We start from the raw sequence: 23,799 nt of genomic DNA, 5'->3' as shown, positions 1-23,799 counted from the left end.
CTGAGCTCATGCGGGACCCGGCAGCTACTGTCTAAACTAAATGCTGCCGTGATGAAACGCCATATCATGGATTATCTCTGAAACAGTATGGAGCTCAAAGGCTTTCTCTCTTGCCGGTTATACCACAAGGTGAGTTCCTTTTTATTTCCTGCTTCTTCACACACATGCTCTCCAGTACAGGTTAGCTCTGAGTGTTAGCGATGCTAATGTAAACACAGACCATATTACGTCCAAAACAGTCGGGCATTGTTTCTGATAGCAACGTTTCTGATAGGGCCGTGGGTCCACATTTCTGATATTACGTCATATCGGACGCAAATCTGGATCAGCTCCGTTGTTCCCCCGTTTTTAGAGATTTGGGTACGGAGGAAAAGAGAGGGGGTTTTATTTTCTGACGCTGCGTGAGTTCCCTGACACACCGGGGACACATATTTATGTATAAAAGACATCAAAAAGTGCATTTTGCATGATAGGTCCCCTTTAATATCCAAATACTTTGACGGTTAATTTGAGGGAAAACGTATTAACTGTAACTAACTAATTAACTGTTTTTTAAGTACCATTTTAACATGTGTATGAATCTTGTTTTAAATGCTGTGTGTGACTCACCGCGTCCTTGCTGGTGGACTTCATGATCTCGCTCAGTCCGATGCAGACGCCCTGCCTCTCGTCGCTCTTCTCGGAGCGCAGGCCCTGCTCCAGGATGGGAATTATCTCCGGGAGGATCTTCTCTCCCAGTTTCCTCACCAGATCGCCCAGCGTACGAGCAGCAATCTGAACAACAACAACAACAACAACAATAAAACCACACATTTTAGCTGTTTGTTTCTCCAATGTAGATTACAGACTGAGAGAACATTCACTTTTTTAAAGAGACATTTTGAATTATCAGAGGTGGGAGAAGATTTACACTTTAGCAAAAAGTAGAAGTACTCAGATCTTGTACTTAGTAAAAGTAGAAGTACTCAGATCTTGTACTTAGTAAAAGTAGAAGTACTCAGATCTTGTACTTGAGTAAAAGTAGAAGTACTCAGATCTTGTACTTGAGTAAAAGTAGAAGTACTCAGATCTTGTACTTGAGTAAAAGTAGAAGTACTCAGATCTTTTGCTTGAGTAAAAGTAGAAGTACTCAGATCTTGTACTTGAGTAAAAGTAGAAGTACTCAGATCTTGTACTTGAGTAAAAGTAGAAGTACTCAGATCTTTTGCTTGAGTAAAAGTAGAAGTACCCAGATCTTGTACTTGAGTAAAAGTAGAAGTACTCAGGTCTTGTACTTGAGTAAAAGTAGAAGTACTCAGATCTTGTTCTTTAGTAAAAGTAGAAGTACTCAGATCTTGTACTTGAGTAAAAGTAGAAGTACTCAGATCTTGTACTTGAGTAAAAGTAGAAGTACCAGAGTGTAGGAATACTCTGTTACAGTAAAAGTCCTGCATTCAAAATGTTCCTCAAGTAAAAGTAGAAAAGTATTATCATCAAAATATAGTGAAAGTAGAGACAGTAAAAGTAGTCATTGTGCAGATTGGTCCATTTCAGAATAATATATATGATATGTTTTATAATGATTGATCATTAAAGTGTTCTCAAAGCTGGTAAAGGTGCAGCTAGTTTGAATGACTTTGTATACTGCAGGGTAGCTTGTGAATTTACTCCAGGTGGAACTAAAGTCTGATTCAACACTTGGTTATATTTCACATCATTCATCCACATCTGTGAAGTAACTAAAGGTATTAAATACATGTAGTGGAGTAGAAGTACACCATTTACCTCTGAATTGTAGTGGAGTAGAAGAACAAAGTAGCATAAAATGGAAATACTTGAGCATTATCAGATAGTGACAAAAGAGAGAGACTTAGACGAACAGGTTTCCTCTTTTGAACCATCTACTAAAAAGCAAACCAACGGGAGTTTTCAGTTATCAATATGTCGTTTTTTAGCATATCGTGCAGCACTGATTTAAAAAAGATGTGGTACCGTTCTCTTGTCGGCCCAGGTGGAGGCGAGGAAGCCCAGCAGCAGAGAGAAGAGGGTGGGCAGGATCTCTCTGAGGGTGCGGGGGGTGTTGGACACCACGATCTTCCACACATGGAGGGAGGCCTGGCGGACCACCAGCTGGGTGTCAGAGCGCCCCATGTAGAGTCCGGAGAGCACGCGGTTACGCCTCTCTCCTCCCAGAGCACCGATGATCGCCTGGGGGGGGAGGAACAGGTCAAAGGTCAGGAGTTATTACACGTAGAAATACAACGAGAACAGTTTTACTTCCTCCTATGAACGTTATAGATCTGTGGAGGATTTTGCTTCAATAATAGATGGTTGTTTTCTTACCTTGTTGGACGCAGCTGTTCCGAAGTTGTCGTCCTCGCTGGCGGTCTCTGTCGTCATCTTTCCCGTCACTCCGGAGATGTGGAACAGCAGGTCTCCCAGCAGCTGCACGGAGCTGAACCTGCACAACAACAACAACACACCGAGTCAACACCTGAGAGAGCATTTATTCAAACTCAAACAGATTTATTGGCAAGACCCGAATGGCGTACAGTACGGCCAACGCAATGGACGAATTACGACATTTTATTTTATTAATATGAATTAATTCCTTTGAAAACAGTGTTTGTAACATTCAACTTAAACATCCTCTCACTCCTGCCCCGTTCCCTAAACTTGCATTTATTTAAAGAGTCCTCTCCTGCTGATGTTCAGGTGTATATCAGTATGTAGAGTCTCTACTTTAAAGAGTCCTCTCCTGCTGATGTTCAGGTGTATATCAGTATGTAGAGTCTCTACTTTAAAGAGTCCTCTCCTGTTGATGTTCAGGTGTATATCAGTATGTAGAGTCTCTACTTTAAAGAGTCCTCTCCTGTTGATGTTCAGGTGTATATCAGAATGTAGTGTCTCTACTTTAAAGAGTCCTCTCCTGCTGATGTTCAGGTGTATATCAGTATGCAGTGTCTCTACTTTAAAGAGTCCTCTCCTGCTGATGTTCAGGTGTATATCAGTATGTAGAGTCTCTACTTTAAAGAGTCCTCTCCTGCTGATGTTCAGGTGTATATCAGTATGTAGAGTCTCTACTTTAAAGAGTCCTCTCCTGTTGATGTTCAGGTGTATATCAGTATGTAGAGTCTCTACTTTAAAGAGTCCTCTCCTGTTGATGTTCAGGTGTATATCAGTATGTAGTGTCTCTACTTTAAAGAGTCCTCTCCTGCTGATGTTCAGGTGTATATCAGTATGTAGTGTCTCTACTTTAAAGAGTCCTCTCCTGCTGATGTTCAGGTGTATATCAGTATGTAGAGTCTCTACTTTAAAGAGTCCTCTCCTGCTGATGTTCAGGTGTATATCAGTATGTAGTGTCTCTACTTTAAAGAGTCCTCTCCTGCTGATGTTCAGGTGTATATCAGTATGTAGTGTCTCTACTTTAAAGAGTCCTCTCCTGCTGATGTTCAGGTGTATATCAGTATGTAGTGTCTCTACTTTAAAGAGTCCTCTCCTGATGATGTTCAGGTGTATATCAGTATGTAGTGTCTCTACTTTAAAGAGTCCCTCTCCTGCTGATGTTCAGGTGTATATCAGTATGTAGTGTCTCTACTTTAAAGAGTCCTCTCCTGATGATGTTCAGGTGTATATCAGTATGTAGTGTCTCTACTTTAAAGAGTCCTCTCCTGCTGATGTTCAGGTGTATATCAGTATGTGGTGTCTCTACTTTAAAGAGTCCTCTCCTGCTGATGTTCAGGTGTATATCAGTATGTAGTGTCTCTACTTTAAAGAGTCCTCTCCTGCTGATGTTCAGGTGTATATCAGTATGTAGTGTCTCTACTTTAAAGAGTCCCTCTCCTGCTGATGTCCAGGTGTATATCAGTATGTAGTGTCTCTACTTTAAAGAGTCCTCTCCTGCTGATGTTCAGGTGTATATCAGTATGTAGTGTCTCTACTTTAAAGAGTCCTCTCCTGCTGATGTTCAGGTGTATATCAGTATGTAGTGTCTCTACTTTAAAGAGTCCTCTCCTGCTGATGTTCAGGTGTATATCAGTATGTAGTGTCTCTACTACAAAGGAGTGTTCTCTGACCTGATTCTCCACAGGTCGTCGAACAGGCCCTGCTCCAGCTCTGGCAGCAGCAGAGCGATGGCGGTCTCAGCGTACATAGTGATGATTCGCTGACCGGCTCTCAGCGCCGTGTCTCTCACATACTCGTTCTCATCGGCCAGAGCCTGGAGGAAAACACGGAGAGAAGTAAGTAAGAGCAAGAAAGACTAAGAATTAAAGGTCCCCTATTATACTGTTTTTCATCAATATATCACATGTCTCAGATATATACAGAACCTGTCTCTGATTGGCTGAAACACCAAACAGATCATTGCAGCATTACCCATAATCCCCTCTGTTTCAGCCCTGTTTCCAAAGTGCTGATTCTCTGTCTGTTACTTTATATGAAAATAAGGAGCCCCTCCCCACGCCCCTCTGAGAGAGATTTGGTTACAAAGAACTCAATGGTGCTCTAGGAGGAGATTCAGGTGATAAGGTGGGGGGGGGGGGTTACCTTGGTTGGTGATTGGCTAATGGTTACACAAGACAAAACATCGTTATGACATCATAAAGTTGCCAAAATCTGATCAGCTCATTTTCAGACAGGTCTCTTTACACAGAGGGGACACATGTTGATGTAGAAGAGACATGAAGAAGAGGGGACACATGTTGATGTAGAAGAGACATGAAGAAGAGGGGACACATGTTGATGTAGAAGAGACACGAAGAAGAGGGGACACATGTTGATGTAGAAGAGACACGAAGAAGAGGGGACACATGTTGATGTAGAAGAGACACGAAGAAGAGGGGACACATGTTGATGTAGAAGAGACACGAAGAAGAGGGGACACATGTTGATGTAGAAGAGACACGAAGAAGAGGGGACACATGTTGATGTAGAAGAGACACGAAGAAGAGGGGACACATGTTGATGTAGAAGAGACACGAAGAAGAGGGGACCACATGTTGATGTAGAGGAGACACGAAGAGGAGGGGACACATGTTGATGTAGAAGAGACATGAAGAAGAGGGGACACATGTTGATGTAGAAGAGACATGAAGAAGAGGGGACACATGTTGATGTAGAAGAGACATGAAGAAGAGGGGACACATGTTGATGTAGAAGAGACATGAAGAAGAGGGGACACATGTTGATGTAGAAGAGACATGAAGAAGAGGGGACACATGTTGATGTAGAAGAGACATGAAGAAGAGGGGACACATGTTGATGTAGAAGAGACATGAAGAAGAGGGGACACGTGTTGATGTAGAAGAGACATGAAGAAGAGGGGACACGTGTTGATGTAGAAGAGACATGAAGAAGAGGGGACACGTGTTGATGTAGAAGAGACATGAAGAAGAGGGGACACATGTTGATGTAGAAGAGACATGAAGAAGAGGGGACACATGGTGATGTAGAAAAGACATGAAGAAGAGGGGACATGTTGATGTAGAAGAGACATGAAGAAGAGGGGACACGTGTTGATGTCGAAGAGACATGAAGAAGAGGGGACACGTGGTGATGTCGAAGAGACATGAAGAAGAGGGGACACATGTTGATGTAGAGGAGACATGAAGAAGAGGGGACACATGTTGATGTAGAAGAGACATGAAGAAGAGGGGACACATGTTGATGTAGAAGAGACATGAAGAAGAGGGGACACATGTTGATGTAGAAGAGACATGAAGAAGAGGGGACACATGTTGATGTAGAAGAGACATGAAGAAGAGGGGACACATGTTGATGTAGAAGAGACATGAAGAAGAGGGGACACATGTTGATGTAGAAGAGACATGAAGAAGAGGGGACACATGTTGATGTAGAAGAGACATGAAGAAGAGGGGACACATGTTGATGTAGAAGAGACATGAAGAAGAGGGGACACATGTTGATGTAGAAGAGACATGAAGAAGAGGGGACACATGGTGATGTAGAAAAGACATGAAGAAGAGGGGACATGTTGATGTAGAAGAGACATGAAGAAGAGGGGACACATGTTGATGTAGAAGAGACATGAAGAAGAGGGGACACATGTTGATGTAGAAGAGACATGAAGAAGAGGGGACACATGTTGATGTAGAAGAGACATGAAGAGGAGGGGACACATGTTGATGTAGAAGAGACATGAAGAAGAGGGGACACATGTTGATGTCGAAGAGACATGAAGAAGAGGGGACACGTGGTGATGTAGAAGAGACATGAAGAAGAGGGGACACATGTTGATGTAGAGGAGACATGAAGAAGAGGGGACACGTGTTGATGTAGAAGAGACATGAAGAAGAGGGGACACGTGTTGATGTAGAAGAGACATGAAGAAGAGGGGACACGTGTTGATGTAGAAGAGACATGAAGAAGAGGGGACACATGTTGATGTAGAAGAGACATGAAGAAGAGGGGACACATGTTGATGTAGAAGAGACACGAAGAAGAGGGGACACATGTTGATGTAGAAGAGACATGAAGAAGAGGGGACACATGTTGATGTAGAAGAGACATGAAGAAGAGGGGACACGTGTTGATGTAGAAGAGACATGAAGAAGAGGGGACACGTGTTGATGTAGAAGAGACACGAAGAAGAGGGGACACGTGTTGATGTAGAAGAGACACGAAGAAGAGGGGACACATGATGAAGTCCCGTACCTTGAGGATGCAGGGGATGATGGGCCCGACGTAGGGCGTGAATCTTTCTCCGAAGGTGAGCGGCAAGTAGATGAACATCATGATGTATCCGTCTCTCACGTGGGAGGCGATGTCCTCTTTACTGGCTGTGGCCACAACATCCGGCATCAGCTTGTCCAACTTCTCCACGCCGAGGCCGGCCATCACCTCCGCCAGACCTGAACACACGAAAAATAATATACGTACGATATTAAAAGGGAGGGTTTGGATGTTTGAAACAAGGGTTGTATGAGGTGCTTCTCCAGTCAAACATAGAAGAGTACAGCACAAAAGCTAAGCAATGTAGCATCATGTACTTTAGCCACCTGTGTGTATGCTATATTTAAAGTATTTATCTTTGTGTAATACAAACAATACAGTCCGTATTTACAAGGGGGATTTAAGGCTCTGTTTAAGGCCACCAGACTACAACATCTGTAATTTAACCTTGCAGAACACAAGGGATGCTGAGCTGCCTTAATATGCATGTTTTTTGTGTGTCTTAGTGACTCCAAAGAAACCATCTAAAACCCCCAAATTATAAAATTACGTGAGGCAGCAACTCTCCTGTGTTTAGGGAGTAAGAAAAAGGGGCTCTGGTAGCTTTGGTGAGAGCATATTTACAAGCTTCAGTTCGAGGTAAAGCAGGAAACTGATTTTAAATAAAGAGGACACTTATATACGCAGAATGACTTGCAAAGAAGTTAATAATATTGCTTTTTTTAGTAGGCTAATATAAATGTTTGTAGCCACCGTTGACATAAGCACACTGCTTACCTTCTTCAGAGTACAAACCACTGAGAAAAACACTTACTATGGGTAAGTAACTCAAACAACCACACCTTAAAACATCCAAACGTTTGATTATAAGAGCAAATCAGAGACAACACGGGGAGAAAGCACCCACCTTGTGCGGCTCCGGATCGATCCACTGAGCTCTGCTCCGAGGCGAGGGTCTCCATGAGCCACGGCAGCAGGTCGTCGAAGCACGACTCGCCCATTCCCTTCACCATCGCTCCCAGAGCTTTAGCTGAGACTGTACGCACCTGCAGAGAAGAGGGAGAGTTACAGCTTCACACACAGAGCATAGGAAACTGTAGAGTGGAAACGCAAAGTGGTATTACTAAGCTAAAGGTGGCTAATGTTGGGCTATAAAGGAACTACAGCACGGTCACATGACTTCACGTCACCACCGCTAAGCTAAAGGTGGCTAATGTTGGGCTATAAAGGAACTACAGCACGGTCACATGACTTCACGTCACCACCGCTAAGCTAAAGGTGGCTAATGTTGGGCTATAAAGGAATTACAGCACGGTCACATGACTTCACGTCACCACCGCTAAGCTAAAGGTGGCTAATGTTGGGCTATAAAGGAACTACAGCACGGTCACATGACTTCACGTCACCACCGCTAAGCTAAAGGTGGCTAATGTTGGGCTATAAAGGAACTACAGCACGGTCACATGACTTCACGTCACCACCGCTAAGCTAAAGGCGGCTAATGTTGGGTTATAAAGGAACTACAGCACGGTCACATGACTTCACCTCACCTCCGCTAAGCTAAAGGTGGCTAATGTTGGGCTATAAAGGAACTACAGCACGGTCACATGACTTCACGTCACCACCGCTTAGCTAAAGGCGGCTAATGTTGGGCTATAAAGGAACTACAGCACGGTCACATGACTTCACGTCACCTCCGCTAAGCTAAAGGTGGCTAATGTTGGGTTATAAAGGAACTACAGCACGGTCACATGACTTCACCTCACCTCCGCTAAGCTAAAGGTGGCTAATGTTGGGCTATAAAGGAACTACAGCACGGTCACATGACTTCACGTCACCACCGCTAAGCTAAAGGTGGCTAATGTTGGGCTATAAAGGAACTACAGCACGGTCACATGACTTCACGTCACCTCCGCTAAGCTAAAGGTGGCTAATGTTGGGCTATAAAGGAACTACAGCACGGTCACATGACTTCACGTCACCACCGCTAAGCTAAAGGAGGCTAATGTTGGGCTATAAAGGAACTACAGCACGGTCACATGACTTCACGTCACCACCACTAAGCTAAAGGTGGCTAATGTTGGGCTATAAAGGAACTACAGCACGGTCACATGACTTCACGTCACCACCACTAAGCTAAATGCGGCTAATGTTGGCGTGATGACGTTTCGTCGACACTTGTTAGCAACCGCCGTTTTTAAAATTCACCAGTGGGTGCAGCATTCATCAGTAAACCTACCTCAGGCACTGGATCCAACAGAGAGGCCTTCAGTCCAGGAATAACACTCGGCAGGTAAGGGGACAGATCCTATAAACAAACAACAACAGTCAGTATTATATTTTATGAAACACTTCACTGTAATGCAGCCTTTAAGACGGGCTAAGGACAACACTTTCTGGATTCCTTGTTCAGAGTACTGCTGCCAGTCGTGCTGTTTACCTTCTGGTCTGTGAGGGAGTACATGTTTCCGATGATCTGCGCCGCCATCTTGCGGGTGTCGGTGGATCGGTCCTGGAAGGCTCTCTGCACGATGGGCATGATGAGGGCGAGGGACGGAGCGTCGATGAAGTGAACGAACTTAGTGTCGAGAAGCGTCTGGAGACAAGTCTGAGTCCTGCGGGACGGCTCTGTGAGGGCGTCCAATAGGATGGGGGTGATCGCTGACAGGGGAACAGATAATAATGGTATTAAATACTGGTTTGCTCATGGAGAGCATTTCAATGGAAAGTAGTTATGAGATATTTCCGAACACCAGAGATAATGTCAAAAATGGGCCAAACACATATTAGCTTATGTTGGAGGAACTGTGGGAAATCATACTCAAATATTTTGGTTATGCCCTAAATTACATATATTTTAGAAAGAGATATTTGATGCTCTTAAAGAAGTGGTCCAGCAGAATATTGCTCTAGATCTGATGGTAGCTCTCCTGGGAGTTTTACCTTAATCCAGTTTTTCAGGGAATCTAATCCAGGAATTTTGGGGCCATTTACCCAACATTTTAGGGTTATCTAATCAGGGTTTTTGGCATTTTCTTACCGATGATTTAGGACTCACTTACCCAGAATTGTTGGGGTTATTTAACAAGTATTTGGTTTTTTTTTAGGGCCACTTACTCAGGATTTGAAGGTTGCTTACACCATATTTCAAGGTTAATCATCCAGTATCTTGGGGCCACTTTCCCAACATTTTAGGATTATTTAATCAGGGTTTTTGGCATTTCTTACCCAGGATTTAGGAGTAATTTACCCAGGATTTCTGGGTTACTTATCCAGGATTAAACAGCCAGAATTTTTGGGGTTATTTACCCAGGATATTGGGGCCACTTACCCAGGATTTGGGGGATTATTTAGCCAGAATTTCTGTGTTTTTTACCCAAGATTTACCAAACATTTCTGGGTTACTTATCTAGGATTACAAGGACATTAAGGTTAATTAAACCAGATTTCAAGGGTAATTAACCAGTATCTTTGGAACCACTTACCCAGGATTTTGGGGGTTATTTAGCCAAGATTTGTGTTTTGTTACCATGATTTAGGGTTCACTTACCCAGGATTTCGGGGTTGCGGATGACGGAGCCAATGAGGCGCAGCGCCTGCTGTCCGGCCTTCTGCACCTTCACGTGGGAGTCGGTCAGCACCTCGGTCAGTTTGGGTACGATGTTGGGCAGACAGGAGGAAAGCTGCTTGGGGGCGCAGAACGCCATCGCACCGAGCAACTCCACAGAGCCTGAGGAAGAACAGGAAGAAGCTATTATCAACAACAACAACAACATACCCAGTAGTCTACAGACATATGCTATCAGAATAGACCGATTCAGAATGTCTTTATTCGTCCCACAGTTTACACAGACTGTAACAGTTCTGAAGATATAGCAGCCAGGTATATATCGCAGTTATTAACGGCTATGAAATCTAATGTCTCCTACTCTGTCAATGCATGCACCACACACACACCATTAAATCCTCTCTGAAGTGTGTGCATAGTTTACAAGAGGCAACCTTTGGTAGAGGATAATGTAACCAACTCACAAACGTGTAATTTGAGAAAGAAAAAAGGGACATGGCTGAGTTAAAGCAGTATCTATCACACACACACACACACACACACACACACACACACACACACACACACACACACACACACACCACACACACACACACACACACACACACACACACACCACACACACACACACACACACACACACACACACACACACACACACACACACACACACACACACACACACACACACACACACACACACACACACACACACACACACACACACACACACACACACACACACACACACACACACACACACACACACACACACACACACACACACACACTCCTGTGTGTCTCACCTGCTTTGGTTCTCCAGGACTCTTCCTCCAGAGCCACCAGCAGAGAGGGGAGGACCAGCTTCACCCCGTGGGCACTCAGGTTCCTCATCACTGCCTTAGCACAGTCATCTGCAGCCTGGAGGAGGAAGAGGAGGAGGAGGAAACTTTAGAAATGTCTGCACACAACGTATATGATAGGATTTATTGAAGACACTACAAGTGAATAGGGTTGAAAATTAAACTAATAGATATAACTATGAAAATTCCACAGTTCATTACTGACATTAAGTCAATATGTTTTTGTATTACAAGTTGTATTAAACATTAAGCTTTCATATGCAAATGAGGCCTTGTCTGATGAAATATGTGCTTATTTGCATGCATTTTCAGAAGAAAGAAGGTGATGATTTGATCAAATCTGTTTTATCGTATTAATCTAAAAGAAATGTAACTAACAGATATTGAATGAGGCTCTGGATATATTTTTTATTTCTGCTCACCTCTCTGACGTATTGGTTCCCGTCTCCAAAGCAGAGCAGGAGGTGAGGCAGGACGTGCACGACGTACGGCTCGAACAGCTTCCCCAACATGTTGCACAGCATCTCAAAGGCAAACAGAGAGCCTGTAGAGAGACGAACAGCGAGTCAGGGAGGAGATTATCATCATTACAACACATGTCAGAAATGAGTGAAAAATGTCACTCCAAGTCTCTCAAAGTACGACGCGTCTTGTTTTGTTAGTCCACGATGCATAAATATTCACTTTTCGATGATATAAAACAGAAAGAAACGACCTAAATAAACCCCTACAATAATGTACTATAAGAAGATTATGAATTTTCACAAGTTAAAGTGGACCTATCATGCTATATTTTAATAATATATTGTAGGGCCATACCTATATAAAACATGTCTGTGAAGTTTTTTTTTCAAAATACCAAACAGATCATGCCATGCCTCATTTCGCTCTATTTGCTCTTTTCCAGCCCTGTTTTTGCAAGAGCTGATTCTGTGAGAAGTCTTCTTCGCTGCTTTTGTGGCAGACTACAGCGCCACTTACAGGACTGGCATATGTACTACAGCGTCTCCAGCGCTTTCGAGCGGCAATGGCTGTGGCCGTGGCCCAACCCCCCATTCCCCTGATAGGTGGAGAGTTGCCCATATAGGCGGAGCTCCCTGTTTCTGACGTCAGGACAGTGTTCAAATCTGGATCAGTTTTTATCAGATCCGTTGCAGCCCCTTTTTTAGAGATTTGGGTATGGAGGAAAATAGAGAGGGTTGTGTTTTCTGACACTTGGTGAGTTCCCTGGAACACCGGGGACACATATTCATGTATAAAAGACGTACAAAAGTGCATTTTGCATGATAGGTCCCCTTTAAGTAATAGTCTTGGACAATGGGTCATGGTCTCATGTCAATATCAATATTACATAAATCTGACATGCAAAATATCTACATAACCGTGTGTAAATGATAACAAAACCAATGTCACATACCTTCCCTGCGTCTGAAGTTCTTCTTGTCCTGGATGCCGTCGGTCAGCGTGCTCATGATGTCCTGCTGCTTCAGAGCCAGGATGCCCAGACCTTTCACCAGTCCGGCCAGTCCGTACGCGGCTCCTTTCCTCTCGGCGTACTTATCGCTCTCCAGAAGCAGCTGCAGAAGATTCCTCACGATCCCCGCAGCGTCCTCTCTGATGGCCGGGACTAAAGGAGGCAGGCAGCCGGCGACAGACTCCTGCACCTGGGGAGGAGGAGGAGAAGAGAGAGAGAGGATGAAGAGTGGCAAGAGAGAGAGGACTTTGTATATATATTTGTATTTTTGTATTCAGGATTGTGTGAAACGGTATTTCGATCTCTCTGTCTGTACACACAAACTCAAAGATGGACAATAAAGTTGGCTTTGAATTGAAAAGCAGGCGTTGTTTACCTGCTGTGACGGAGTGGAGAGAGCCGTGATGAGCTTGGCCACGATGGGTTTGACTTTGGGGTCGTTTTTATCCAGATGTTTGGCGAGGGATCCCATCAGGATGACGACGCTCTGACGCACGGAGTCGTAGCTGGCGTCCTGTGGAGCGTTCTTCAGAAACTCCTCGAACACCGGCAGCAGGCAGCTCACGTTGTCCTGGAACATCAAGCAGATACAGGGTCAGATTTGTGGTGCGTATTTAAAATACATGTTCTGTTATTTAGCGATGAACGCGTTGTTTCAGGTCTTATTGTGAGGTGGTTTTATGTTATTATTTATTTTGTGTGCGAGATGGTAATTTCATCATTCCTTTGTGTCTTGTGCGTGAAAAAAAAACCTAATTAAAGAAACATGTGGGAAATAATTCAATAAATGTGAAAAAAAAACATGCCTGATAAAAAAAATTGTCAAATAAATGCGAAAAAAAATTGCTTTCTTATAAAAAAAGGTGTAAAATAATAAAGTAACTGTGTAAAAAATACCTGCTTATATAAGAAAAAACTGCCTGAATTTAAAAATAAATACCTGCCTAAATTAAGAAGAAAAATCTTACTGAATAATTACAAAATGTGTCAAATAATCAAATTAATTTGTAGAAAAAAATGTGTAAAATAATAGAATAAAATTGTGGGAAAAAAGTAAATGCTACAAGTCCTTATTCCCCGTCTGAAAGAGATGCGCAGCGTACCTTTCCGTGTGTGTTGAGCGCGGAGAGCGCAGCGTCCAGCATGCAGCGCCGCACCTCAGGGTGCCGGTCGTTCAGAGCGTCAGGAACAAAGAAGAGGAAGAGAGGCGTCACCTGAGCTTCTTCCAGGAACTGAGACAGCTTGTTCAGAGCCAGAGCGATGCCCCCCCTGATGGAAGAGAGAGTGTGTGAGAGAGTGTGTGTGTGTGAGAGAGAGTGTGTGTGAGAGAGTGTGTGAGAGTGTGTGAGGGACAAAAAGGGCTCAGAGCACAGGAATACATGCAAACTTATATATATAATATGTTGTACTTTGGTATAACGGGATTAGCTTCTCTGGTTATATCTGACAAAGTTTCCTTTACGTGATATGTTGGTTGACGTGCCTGTGTGTGTGTGTGTGTGTGTGTGTGTGTGTGTGTGTGTGTGTGTCTGTGTGTGTGTGTGTGTCTGTGTGTGTGCGCCTGTGTGCCTGTGTGTGTGTGTGTGTGAAAAAGGGCTTTGAGCACATGCATGTTTATATACATAATGTGTTGTACTCGGGTGTAATGGGATGGCAAAGTTTCCTTTCTGTGGTATGTTGATTGACACGTGTGTGTGTGTGTGTGTGTGTGTGTGTGTGTGTGTGTGTGTGTCCGTGTCCATGTGTGTCCATGTGTGTCTGTGTGTGTGTCTGTGTGTGCGTTGTACCTGGCCTCCCATTGGTCGGGTGGAGCTTCAGAGATGACTCTGCCCAGAGCGTCCAGTACAGGAGGGGGTCTCTGTTTAAATAGAAATATAAAAAAAATACATTTAATTTTATCTCAAATTAATTAATTTGCAGTAGTTATATAATAATAATAATAATAATAATAATAATAATAATAATAATAATAATAATAATGATGTATCTATATATAATTATTTTAATATAATAATGTTTTATAATGATAAAAAATGTAAAACAACAATAAACAAAGACGCTTTAAAATGAAACATTAAAGTACAAACAAATAATTAAAAAATAATAATAATACAATAAATAAGTAAAATAAGTAAAATAAAAAAAATAAGTAAAATAAAAAAGTAAAATAAGTAAAAAGATTATAATCAAACAGTGTTGAGGTGCACCCCTCACATAGAGTTTCTCGTGGTACAGCTGGGTGAGCAGCCCCAGCACCGCGGGGGCCTGGTCTCGGTACGTGGACACGGCGCTGGACAGAGCCTCGGCTGCAGCGGAGCGGACCGCCTCCTCGTGGTGCGTCACGTCTACGATCAGCAGAGAGCAGAGGTCAGGGACCAGCTCCAGACCCAGAGACTCCCACAGCCTGAGGGGGGGGGGGGAGAGCAGAGAGAGATTTAGTTACAAAATAAATGTCCGAAAATTCTGAAAGTTTAAGAAGTTCATTTAAAACGTTTTAATAAAACTTAAAGGGGACCAATTCTGCTTTTTAGGGTTTCCCCCTCCTGTTCTCTAGGTTTTAATGCATGTGAATGGTCTCCAAAGGCTACATTTCTGTGTTCCCAGCAGAGGGAGTTTCTTTTCCACACTCCATCTAATAATATATAGCAAATAAAATATAATAAATAATAAAATACAACATACTTTTCAGACAGGGCTCGGCACTCCTCCTCCACGTCGAACCTGGTGACCCACAGTCTGCGCAGCAAGCTCAGCCCGCTCTCCTCCGAGCTCTCTGTGGGGAGAGCGAACTCCATCTCACACAACCCCTACACACACACACGTAAAAAAACACACACCGAGGGGGTTAAAGGCATGTCTAACAGGAAAACACACACATTTTATTTTACATTTCATTACATTACATTTAGCTGACGCTTTTATCCAAAGCGACTTACAATAAGTGCATTCGACCAAGAAGATACAAACTAGAAGAAAACAGAATCATATAAGTCCATCAGGTTTCAAAGAGCCAAAACATTTCAAGTGCTACTCAACTAGCTTTAGATAAGCCAGTCCTTTGTTAGTATATAAGTGCTTTGTTAGAAATTCTATTGCTCGAAGTGGAGTCGAAAGAGATGAGTTTTTTTATTTATACCGTAACAGTATTTCCATTTTGATGAACAAAGATGTGTTCTATGTAAAGTGTAAGAAGTTTTTCTATCTTTTATTTAAAGGGGACCTATCATGCAAAATGCACTTTGTACGTCTTTTCTACATGAATATGTGTCCCCGGTGTTCCAGGGAACTCACCAAGTGTCAGAAAACACAACCCTCTCTATTTTCCTCCATACCCAAATCTCTAAAAAAGGGGCTGCAACGGATCTGATAAAAACTGATCCAGATTGGAACACTGTCCTGACGTCAGGACGGTGGCGCTACGGCTATTGGGCCAACTCCACCAATCAGGAGGAGACAGCCACGACCATTGCCGTTCGAAAGCGCTGGAGACGTTGTAGTACATATGCCAGGCCTGTAGGCGGCGCTGTTCTCACATAATCAACCCTTGCAAACACAGAGCTATAAATTGTCAAATTGAGCGAAATGAGGCATGGCTAAAATGCATGATCTGTTTGGTATTTTGAAAAAAAAAAAGTATAAATATGCCTTATATAGGTATGGTCCTACACTATATTATTCAAATATAGCATGATAGGTCCACTTTAAGTTTAAGTAGCAGTATTAATACAAAACCGGCAACCCTTCGGTCCCAAGGCAAAATCCTTACAGACTGCCTCATCATAACATGCTCAAAGAACCGTAGTATTTATTTTAATGTCTCGCCTCACCCTGAGGGCAGCGTCTCGCACAGAGAAGCAGGGCGACAGGAGACCTTCCAGCAGCACGTCGATCTCCTGCTGCTCCGCCACCGTGCAGCCGTCCTCTCCTCCGGCGCTCGAACACAACGCCGTCAGACACTGAGACGCCAACACCTGCAAACACATCACAGGGTATTAGGAGGATGGAGAGGAACACGTCACAGGAAGAACAATTACTTTGAAGGATAAGTATGTATAATATGGTACATTATAAACAACACAGGCACAACCTTCTTGTATTCCATGGTATCATGTGTGTAACATGTGTTTATCATGTGTGTATCATGTGTGTATCATGTGTTTATCATGTGTGTATCATGTGTGTATCATGTGTGTATCCATCATGTATGTTTTACCTTCTTACTCAAACATTTAATTTGGTGTTTATCTTGTGTTTTGAGCCAAATTATTAAATCTCTTTTAGCTGCACGGTGTTTGAAAAGTGCTGTACAAATAAAGCTTAATTATTATTCTTAGAAATAGTAGCAGTAGTAGATCTTTGAGTTTTAAATGCATTTAAATGTTGTTTACCTGGAGTCGGGGGGTGGCTGTTGAAATGACCCTGATGAGCAGCATCAGCATGCTCGTACGAGGAAGAAGCTCTGGGCCGTTCTGAGAAAAGCAAACACACACAATTAGAACATAAATCTAAAAAACAAACCATCACAAAGATTTGTTTTAATTGGTACAACATTTAATCATACACACACATCCTTTACTCAAGTAGAAGTACAGATACCTGTGTTTAAAAATACTCTGGTGAAAGTAGAAGTACTGACTAAACTTCTTTGCTCAAGTAAAAGTAAAGAGGGCTTTGAAATGTACTTCAGTAAAAAGTACCCATAACTAGCAGCTGTTTTAAAGAGTACCTGACCTCCCTTTATATTAATAGAACAATAATGTCATTGTTAGCTAATGAATGTTTCCATGCTGAACAACGGCAACATGACAACGTTTTCATTGGTCCCTCTTCTTTAGAGAAGACCAGGAAATGATGGATACACGGATCGTGTTCAAATCAATAGGCACGCAATGACTCTAAATAATAATGATCACGCCACCAAACACACATTCAAACTAAAGGAACCAGCCTGTTTGGAAAATGTAAGAAGTAGAAAGTACAGGTATTTGTGTTCAACATGTAAGAAGTAGAAAGTACAGGTATTTGAGTTCAACATGTAAGAAGTAGAAAGTACAGGTATTTGTGTTCAACATGTAAGAAGTAGAAAGTACAGGTATTTGTGTTCAAAATGTAAGAAGTAGAAAGTACAGGTATTTGGGTTCAAAATGTAAGAAGTAGAAAGTACAGGTATTTGTGTTCAAAATGTAAGAAGTAGAAAGTACAGGTATTTGGGTTCAAAATGTAAGAAGTAGAAAGTACAGGTATTTGTGTTCAACATGTAAGAAGTAGAAAGTTCAGGTATTTGTGTTCAAAATGTGAGAAGTAGAAAGTACAGGTATTTGTGTTCAAAATGTAAGAAGTAGAAAGTACAGGTATTTGTGTTCAACATGTAAGAAGTAGAAAGTACAGGTATTTGTGTTCAACATGTAAGAAGTAGAAAGTACAGGTATTTGTGTTCAACATGTAAGAAGTAGAAAGTACAGGTATTTGTGTTCAACATGTAAGAAGTAGAAAGTACAGGTATTTGTGTTCAAAATGTAAGAAGTAGAAAGTACAGGTATTTGTGTTCAACATGTAAGAAGTAGAAAGTACAGGTATTTGTGTTCAACATGTAAGAAGTAGAAAGTACAGGTATTTGTGTTCAACATGTAAGAAGTAGAAAGTACAGGTATTTGTGTTCAAAATGTGAGAAGTAGAAAGTACAGGTATTTGTGTTCAACATGTAAGAAGTAGAAAGTACAGGTATTTGGGTTGTAAGAAGTCAAAGTAGTGGAGTAAAGTACTGATACCAGAAACATGTACTTAAGTACAGTAACAAAGTATTTGTACTCCACTACTTCCCAACTCTGATAATGAGGAATTAAATCAACGTTTTTGCCATAACGTCTCGCTAACTTTCCCCTCGCTATGTACCTCGTCTATCGTCATGTCGTCGCTGTCTGCGGCTGAGCGCAGCTGGCAGTGCTCGCTGATGACCTGCAGCGCTCGGATCAGCTGACTCTCCTCGTCCTCGCTGCTGCCAGAAGACTTCTTGACGACCGCGTTCAGGAGAGGGAAGCACACGGAGAACGCCGGAGCCGACAGTGGAGCCACATCTGAAGAAAAACAACAACAATGCAGAAAGACACAGAAATCATTATTAGCAAGAAACCGACACGGGGTCAGAGCAACACATATGGTGGAGAATCTGTTTTATATAATCATGAGTTTTTAAACTAGAAAGTTATTCATTTAGTTTCCTGGAAAGAGGCCCATCTATTTACATGTGTATAGACTTCTTGCAATATTTTTGTATTTTATTATATATGTTGCATTGTGGGAGGAGCTCAGGTCAGAAGAATGTCATTGCCTTTTCTCCACTGTAGTTTTGTGCAGATGACAATAAAACCTTTGAATCTTTTGAAAACGTCAGTGGGTGAAATGTGTGTTTAGATATGGCGTTATTTGTCTGTCCTCACCGGCAGTCTTTTTGCTCACATTACAACAACAGCTGTGCACGTACATGACAACCCAAACTAAATAAACAATGCAATACAGCTATAGATACAAATACAGAAATAATATTAAAAAAAATAAAATAAAAAAATGTAGTTGGGAGTAGGGCTGCACGATTAATCGCGTCATGCGCATGCGCGATATTGACATCGCAGGACGTGCGTTTTTAAAAAATAATTATTTGAAGCATTTCTTTTCATTTTTTTTTTATATTAAGTCGGCAAATGAACTCAAACACGTCATATTACAATTATTTTTGCTGCTTGCTCCAAAAGGAAAACTCGCGCGGCTCTCATATCCGGGGTACTTGAGTGAGTGACATCTACATGCACAGCAAACCACCAATCACAATCATTCTTGATCAGATCACAGCAGGCTAACCGAGCTAGCTCAGCTTGTTGCTCTGATAATTTTCCAGAAGTCCGTGACTAAAATCCTTCATCCGGTTAAATATTGTTAAAAAAATACCAATTGTATAGCATTAAAGTTCAAGAAAGGATGGTTTGCGTACAAAAAAAAACTGTCTTTTCTTCAATTCCTGTATTTTTTCATATCGCAATATATATATCGCAGGGGGAAAAAATATCGCAATGTCAGTTTTTTCCAATATCGTGCAGCCCTAGTTGGGAGTCACATTTTCATTTCACCATGTGTCAGAACAGTTCCTCTCAATCAGTCAGTATTCCTTCTCACTGGTTTGAATCTTAAACATTGACCATTTCTCTTCATATTGTGTTTCTTCCATTATATGTTCCACAGCAGGAGGCTCCACCTTGCACCATTTCCTAGTTATGGCGTTCTTGCCAGCTATCAACAGTATTTTTACAAGATATCTATCTATGTAGTGAACATTTTCCTCTGTACAATTGTCCAGATAGAGCACCATGTAACCCATAGGAACCTCATATCTAATATATTATATGTATATATGACCCAAATGTGTATATATGTTCATCTTAATTCATTTCTTATTTTAAAGTTATGTAATTGTATTTGTATCTTTAAATGTGATTAATCTCCAATCTGTGCTGTCCTGTTTTTCGCTGTTTGAACTACTGAATTTCCCCACGGGGATTAATAAGGGTCCATCTTATCTTATATCTCAGTATCTTTTGCAGAACCTTGTGTACCGATTCCCAAAACGTAAGTATTTGTTGGCATTCTCACCGGCCGTCTTGTTGTCTCTCTGAGGGACGGTGTGATGGTGCAGCAGTAAAATGGTGCGATTTGCAGCCGTTTCCAGATCCTCCTGTTCCCAGGCCGGGTCCAGATCACACTCGGGCTTCAGCAGGCGTAAAGTCACATGACCCACAAGCTCAGCTGGAAGGAAACATAAAACAAATCAGATGGTATCAAATGGTAAATGGACTGTACTTATATAGCGCTTTATCCAGTCTTTACGACCCCTCAAAGCGCTTTACATACTACATGTCATTCACCCATTCATACAGAGCAGTGTACCTCCACACTATCAACATACGACACTAAAAGGAGGCGCGCAGTACTGTTGAGAAAATACTGAATGTGCTCGTCCAATATGAGAGTAACATGATAACAAAGGTATCCCAACTGTAGCTGTGTGCATGACAGGATGTCTGATTACCTAGAAGAGCATCAGGACTGTTTGAGGCATATGATAGCTATGTGATTAACATGATGATTCAGCCTCTATGGAGAGAGACATATGACAAGCATGCTCATTTCTGACGTGGAGCTAATCTGAAGTAAACATTGAATACTGCTTTCTATTCCTCCAACTTGTGACTGTGTAACTCCCTCTCTTGTATATCAGCATGTGAAGGACACTGTTCAGGAACTAGTTGATGCTCTGTATGTGATGACTACTTCCATTCTGGAGAGGATCAGAGATACATGGATCCTGAGATTGAAGATAGGTTTTGAGAAAGTCAGAAATTTGAGATTTTGAGAAAAAGTCCGATTTTTGAGATTTTGAGAAAAAGTCAGAATTTTGATAAAAAGTCCGATTTTGGAGAAAAAGTCAGAATTTTGAGATTTTGAGAAAAAGTCAGATTCTTGAGATTTTGAGAAAAAGTCAGATTCTTGAGAAAAAGTCAGATTTTGGAGAAAAAGTCAGAATTTTGATAGAAAGTCAGAATTTTGATAAAAAGTCAGATTTTGGAGAAAAAGTCAGAATTTTGGAGAAAAATTTCAGAATTTAGAGAATATTTTGAAAAAGTCAGAATTTAGAGAATTTTTTGAAAAAGTCAGAATTTAGAGAATTTTTTGAAAAAGTCAGAATTTTGCGAAAAAGTAAACATTTTGGGAAAAAGTCAGAATTTTGAGAGAAAGTCAGAATTCCTCCATCTTGTGACTGTAACTCCCTCTCTTGGATATCAGCATGTGAAGGACACTGTTCAGGAACTAGTTGATGCTCTGTATGTGATGACTACTTCCATTCTGGAGAGGATCACAAATACATGGATCCTGAGATTGAAGCTCAAGCCGGTGACCAGTGAGATTTTTCTAACAAGTACCTAGGAAGTGGAAGTGTTTGGGCATGAGGCAGCAGGCGATGTCCAGGTAGACCCTCAGGAGTCGAGGAGCAGCGAGGGGGGAGGGCAGCAGGGGGAGGAGCACCTGGAGAACAGCCGGCAGCTCCATCGTGATCTCAGAGGGTTTCTCTATCAGAGCGGCTTCAAGAAGACCCACCGCGCTCTGCAGATCTGAGTCCAGCTGGGGGGGAAACACACCACGGGTCAACGGAGAGGACAGATAAGCAAGGTGAGGATTAGAGATGGTTTCTGGTGGCGTTGGGTCGTACCAGCTGGAGCCTCTTTCGGATCGAAGCCTCTCGGTCCTGCTGGGCCTGGATCATCTCCTTCTGTTTGCTGGACAGCTGCAGCTCTTCTTTGATGCCTTTCTTCTTATTCAGCTCCTGCAAGATCATAGAAAAGTCAAAACGAGACATTAACACGACCTGAACTGACTATGAGTGTCTGAAATTAATATCTAAAAAAACAAAGATGATGGTTAGTGACTTTACCGCCTGTAACTCCAGCTCGATGATCTGCTCCTTGTAGGAATACGCCTTGTTCTCTCGCTTCATGTTGCCTTTCTTTGAGGTTTCCTTTGAGGCGCTGCAGAAAGAGAGCGGACAGAAGTTACTAAATGACAAATATAGTGGTCTCAACGTTAATGTTACCGCTAAGCTAAAGGCGGCTAATGTTGGGCTATAAAGGAACTACAGCACGGTCACATGACTTCACGTCACCACCGCTAAACTAAAGGAGGCTAATGTTGGGCTATAAAGGAACTACAGCACGGTCACATGACTTCACGTCACCACCGCTAAGCTAATGGTGGCTAATGTTGGGCTATAAAGGAACTACAGCACGGTCACATGACTTCACGTCACCACCGCTAAGCTAATGGTGGCTAATGTTGGGCTATAAAGGAACTACAGCACGGTCACATGACTTCACCACCGCTAAGCTAAAGGTGGCTAATGTTGGGCTATAAAGGAACTACAACACGGTCACATGACTTCACGCCACCACCGCTAAGCTAAAGGTGGCTAATGTTGGGCTATAAAGGAACTACAGCACGGTCACATGACTTCACGTCACCACCGCTAAGCTAAAGGTGGCTAATGTTGGGCTATAAAGGAACTACAGCACGGTCACATGACTTCACGCCACCACCGCTAAGCTAAAGGTGGCTAATGTTGGGCTATAAAGGAACTACAGCACGGTCACATGACTTCACGTCACCACCGCTAAGCTAAAGGAGGCTAATGTTGGGCTATAAAGGAACTACAGCACGGTCACATGACTTCACGCCACCACCGCTAAGCTAAAGGAGGCTAATGTTGGGCTATAAAGGAACTACAGCACGGTCACATGACTTCACGTCACCACCGCTAAGCTAAAGGTGGCTAATGTTGGGCTATAAAGGAACTACAGCACGGTCACATGACTTCACGCCACCACCGCTAAGCTAAAGGTGGCTAATGTTGGGCTATAAAGGAACTACAGCACGGTCACATGACTTCACGTCACCACCGCTAAGCTAAAGGTGGCTAATGTTGGGCTATAAAGGAACTACAGCACGGTCACATGACTTCACGCCACCACCGCTAAGCTAAAGGTGGCTAATGTTGGGCTATAAAGGAACTACAGCACGGTCACATGACTTCACGCCACCACCGCTAAGCTAAAGGTGGCTAATGTTGGGCTATAAAGGAACTACAGCACGGTCACATGACTTCACGCCACCACCGCTAAGCTAAAGGTGGCTAATGTTGGGCTATAAAGGAACTACAGCACGGTCACATGACTTCACGTCACCACCGCTAAGCTAAAGGTGGCTAATGTTGGGCTATAAAGGAACTACAGGACGGTCACATGACTTCACGTCACAACCGCTAAGCTAAAGGTGGCTAATGTTGGGCTATAAAGGAACTACAGCACTGTCACATGACTTCACGCCACCACCGCTAAGCTAAAGGTGGCTAATGTTGGGCTATAAAGGAACTACAGCACGGTCACATGACTTCACGCCACCACCGCTAAGCTAAAGGTGGCTAATGTTGGGCTTTAAAGGAACTACAGCACGGTCACATTACTTCACGTCACCACCGCTAAGCTAAAGGAGGCTAATGTTGGTCTATAAAGGAACTGCAGCACGGTCACATGACTTCACGCCACCACCGCTAAGCTAAAGGTGGCTAACGTTGGGCTATAAAGGAACTACAGCACGGTCACATGACTTCACCACCGCTAAGCTAA

General features: G+C 42.6%; 1 protein-coding gene across 1 annotated transcript in view; it reads right to left on the bottom strand.

Moving 5' to 3' along the window:
• gcn1 (GCN1 activator of EIF2AK4) overlaps positions 1-23,799 on the bottom strand; it is a 62,098-nt gene that overhangs the window by 17,212 nt on the left and 21,087 nt on the right. The window contains 24 exon segments of the mRNA XM_034133244.1: positions 610-774; positions 1,972-2,187; positions 2,323-2,440; positions 4,056-4,198; positions 6,655-6,851; positions 7,580-7,718; positions 8,912-8,980; positions 9,113-9,333; positions 10,223-10,402; positions 11,047-11,161; positions 11,526-11,647; positions 12,521-12,767; positions 12,954-13,148; positions 13,681-13,846; positions 14,365-14,435; positions 14,792-14,981; positions 15,260-15,384; positions 16,405-16,548; positions 16,966-17,046; positions 18,470-18,651; positions 20,219-20,371; positions 21,547-21,745; positions 21,834-21,947; positions 22,056-22,149. Coding sequence (XP_033989135.1) covers positions 610-774; positions 1,972-2,187; positions 2,323-2,440; positions 4,056-4,198; positions 6,655-6,851; positions 7,580-7,718; positions 8,912-8,980; positions 9,113-9,333; positions 10,223-10,402; positions 11,047-11,161; positions 11,526-11,647; positions 12,521-12,767; positions 12,954-13,148; positions 13,681-13,846; positions 14,365-14,435; positions 14,792-14,981; positions 15,260-15,384; positions 16,405-16,548; positions 16,966-17,046; positions 18,470-18,651; positions 20,219-20,371; positions 21,547-21,745; positions 21,834-21,947; positions 22,056-22,149 — 3,646 coding nt within the window.

Source organism: Trematomus bernacchii, unplaced genomic scaffold (assembly GCF_902827165.1).
Source record: "Trematomus bernacchii unplaced genomic scaffold, fTreBer1.1, whole genome shotgun sequence".
NCBI classification, from domain to species: domain Eukaryota; kingdom Metazoa; phylum Chordata; class Actinopteri; order Perciformes; family Nototheniidae; genus Trematomus; species Trematomus bernacchii.
This window is presented reverse-complemented; position numbering and strand designations above follow the sequence as displayed.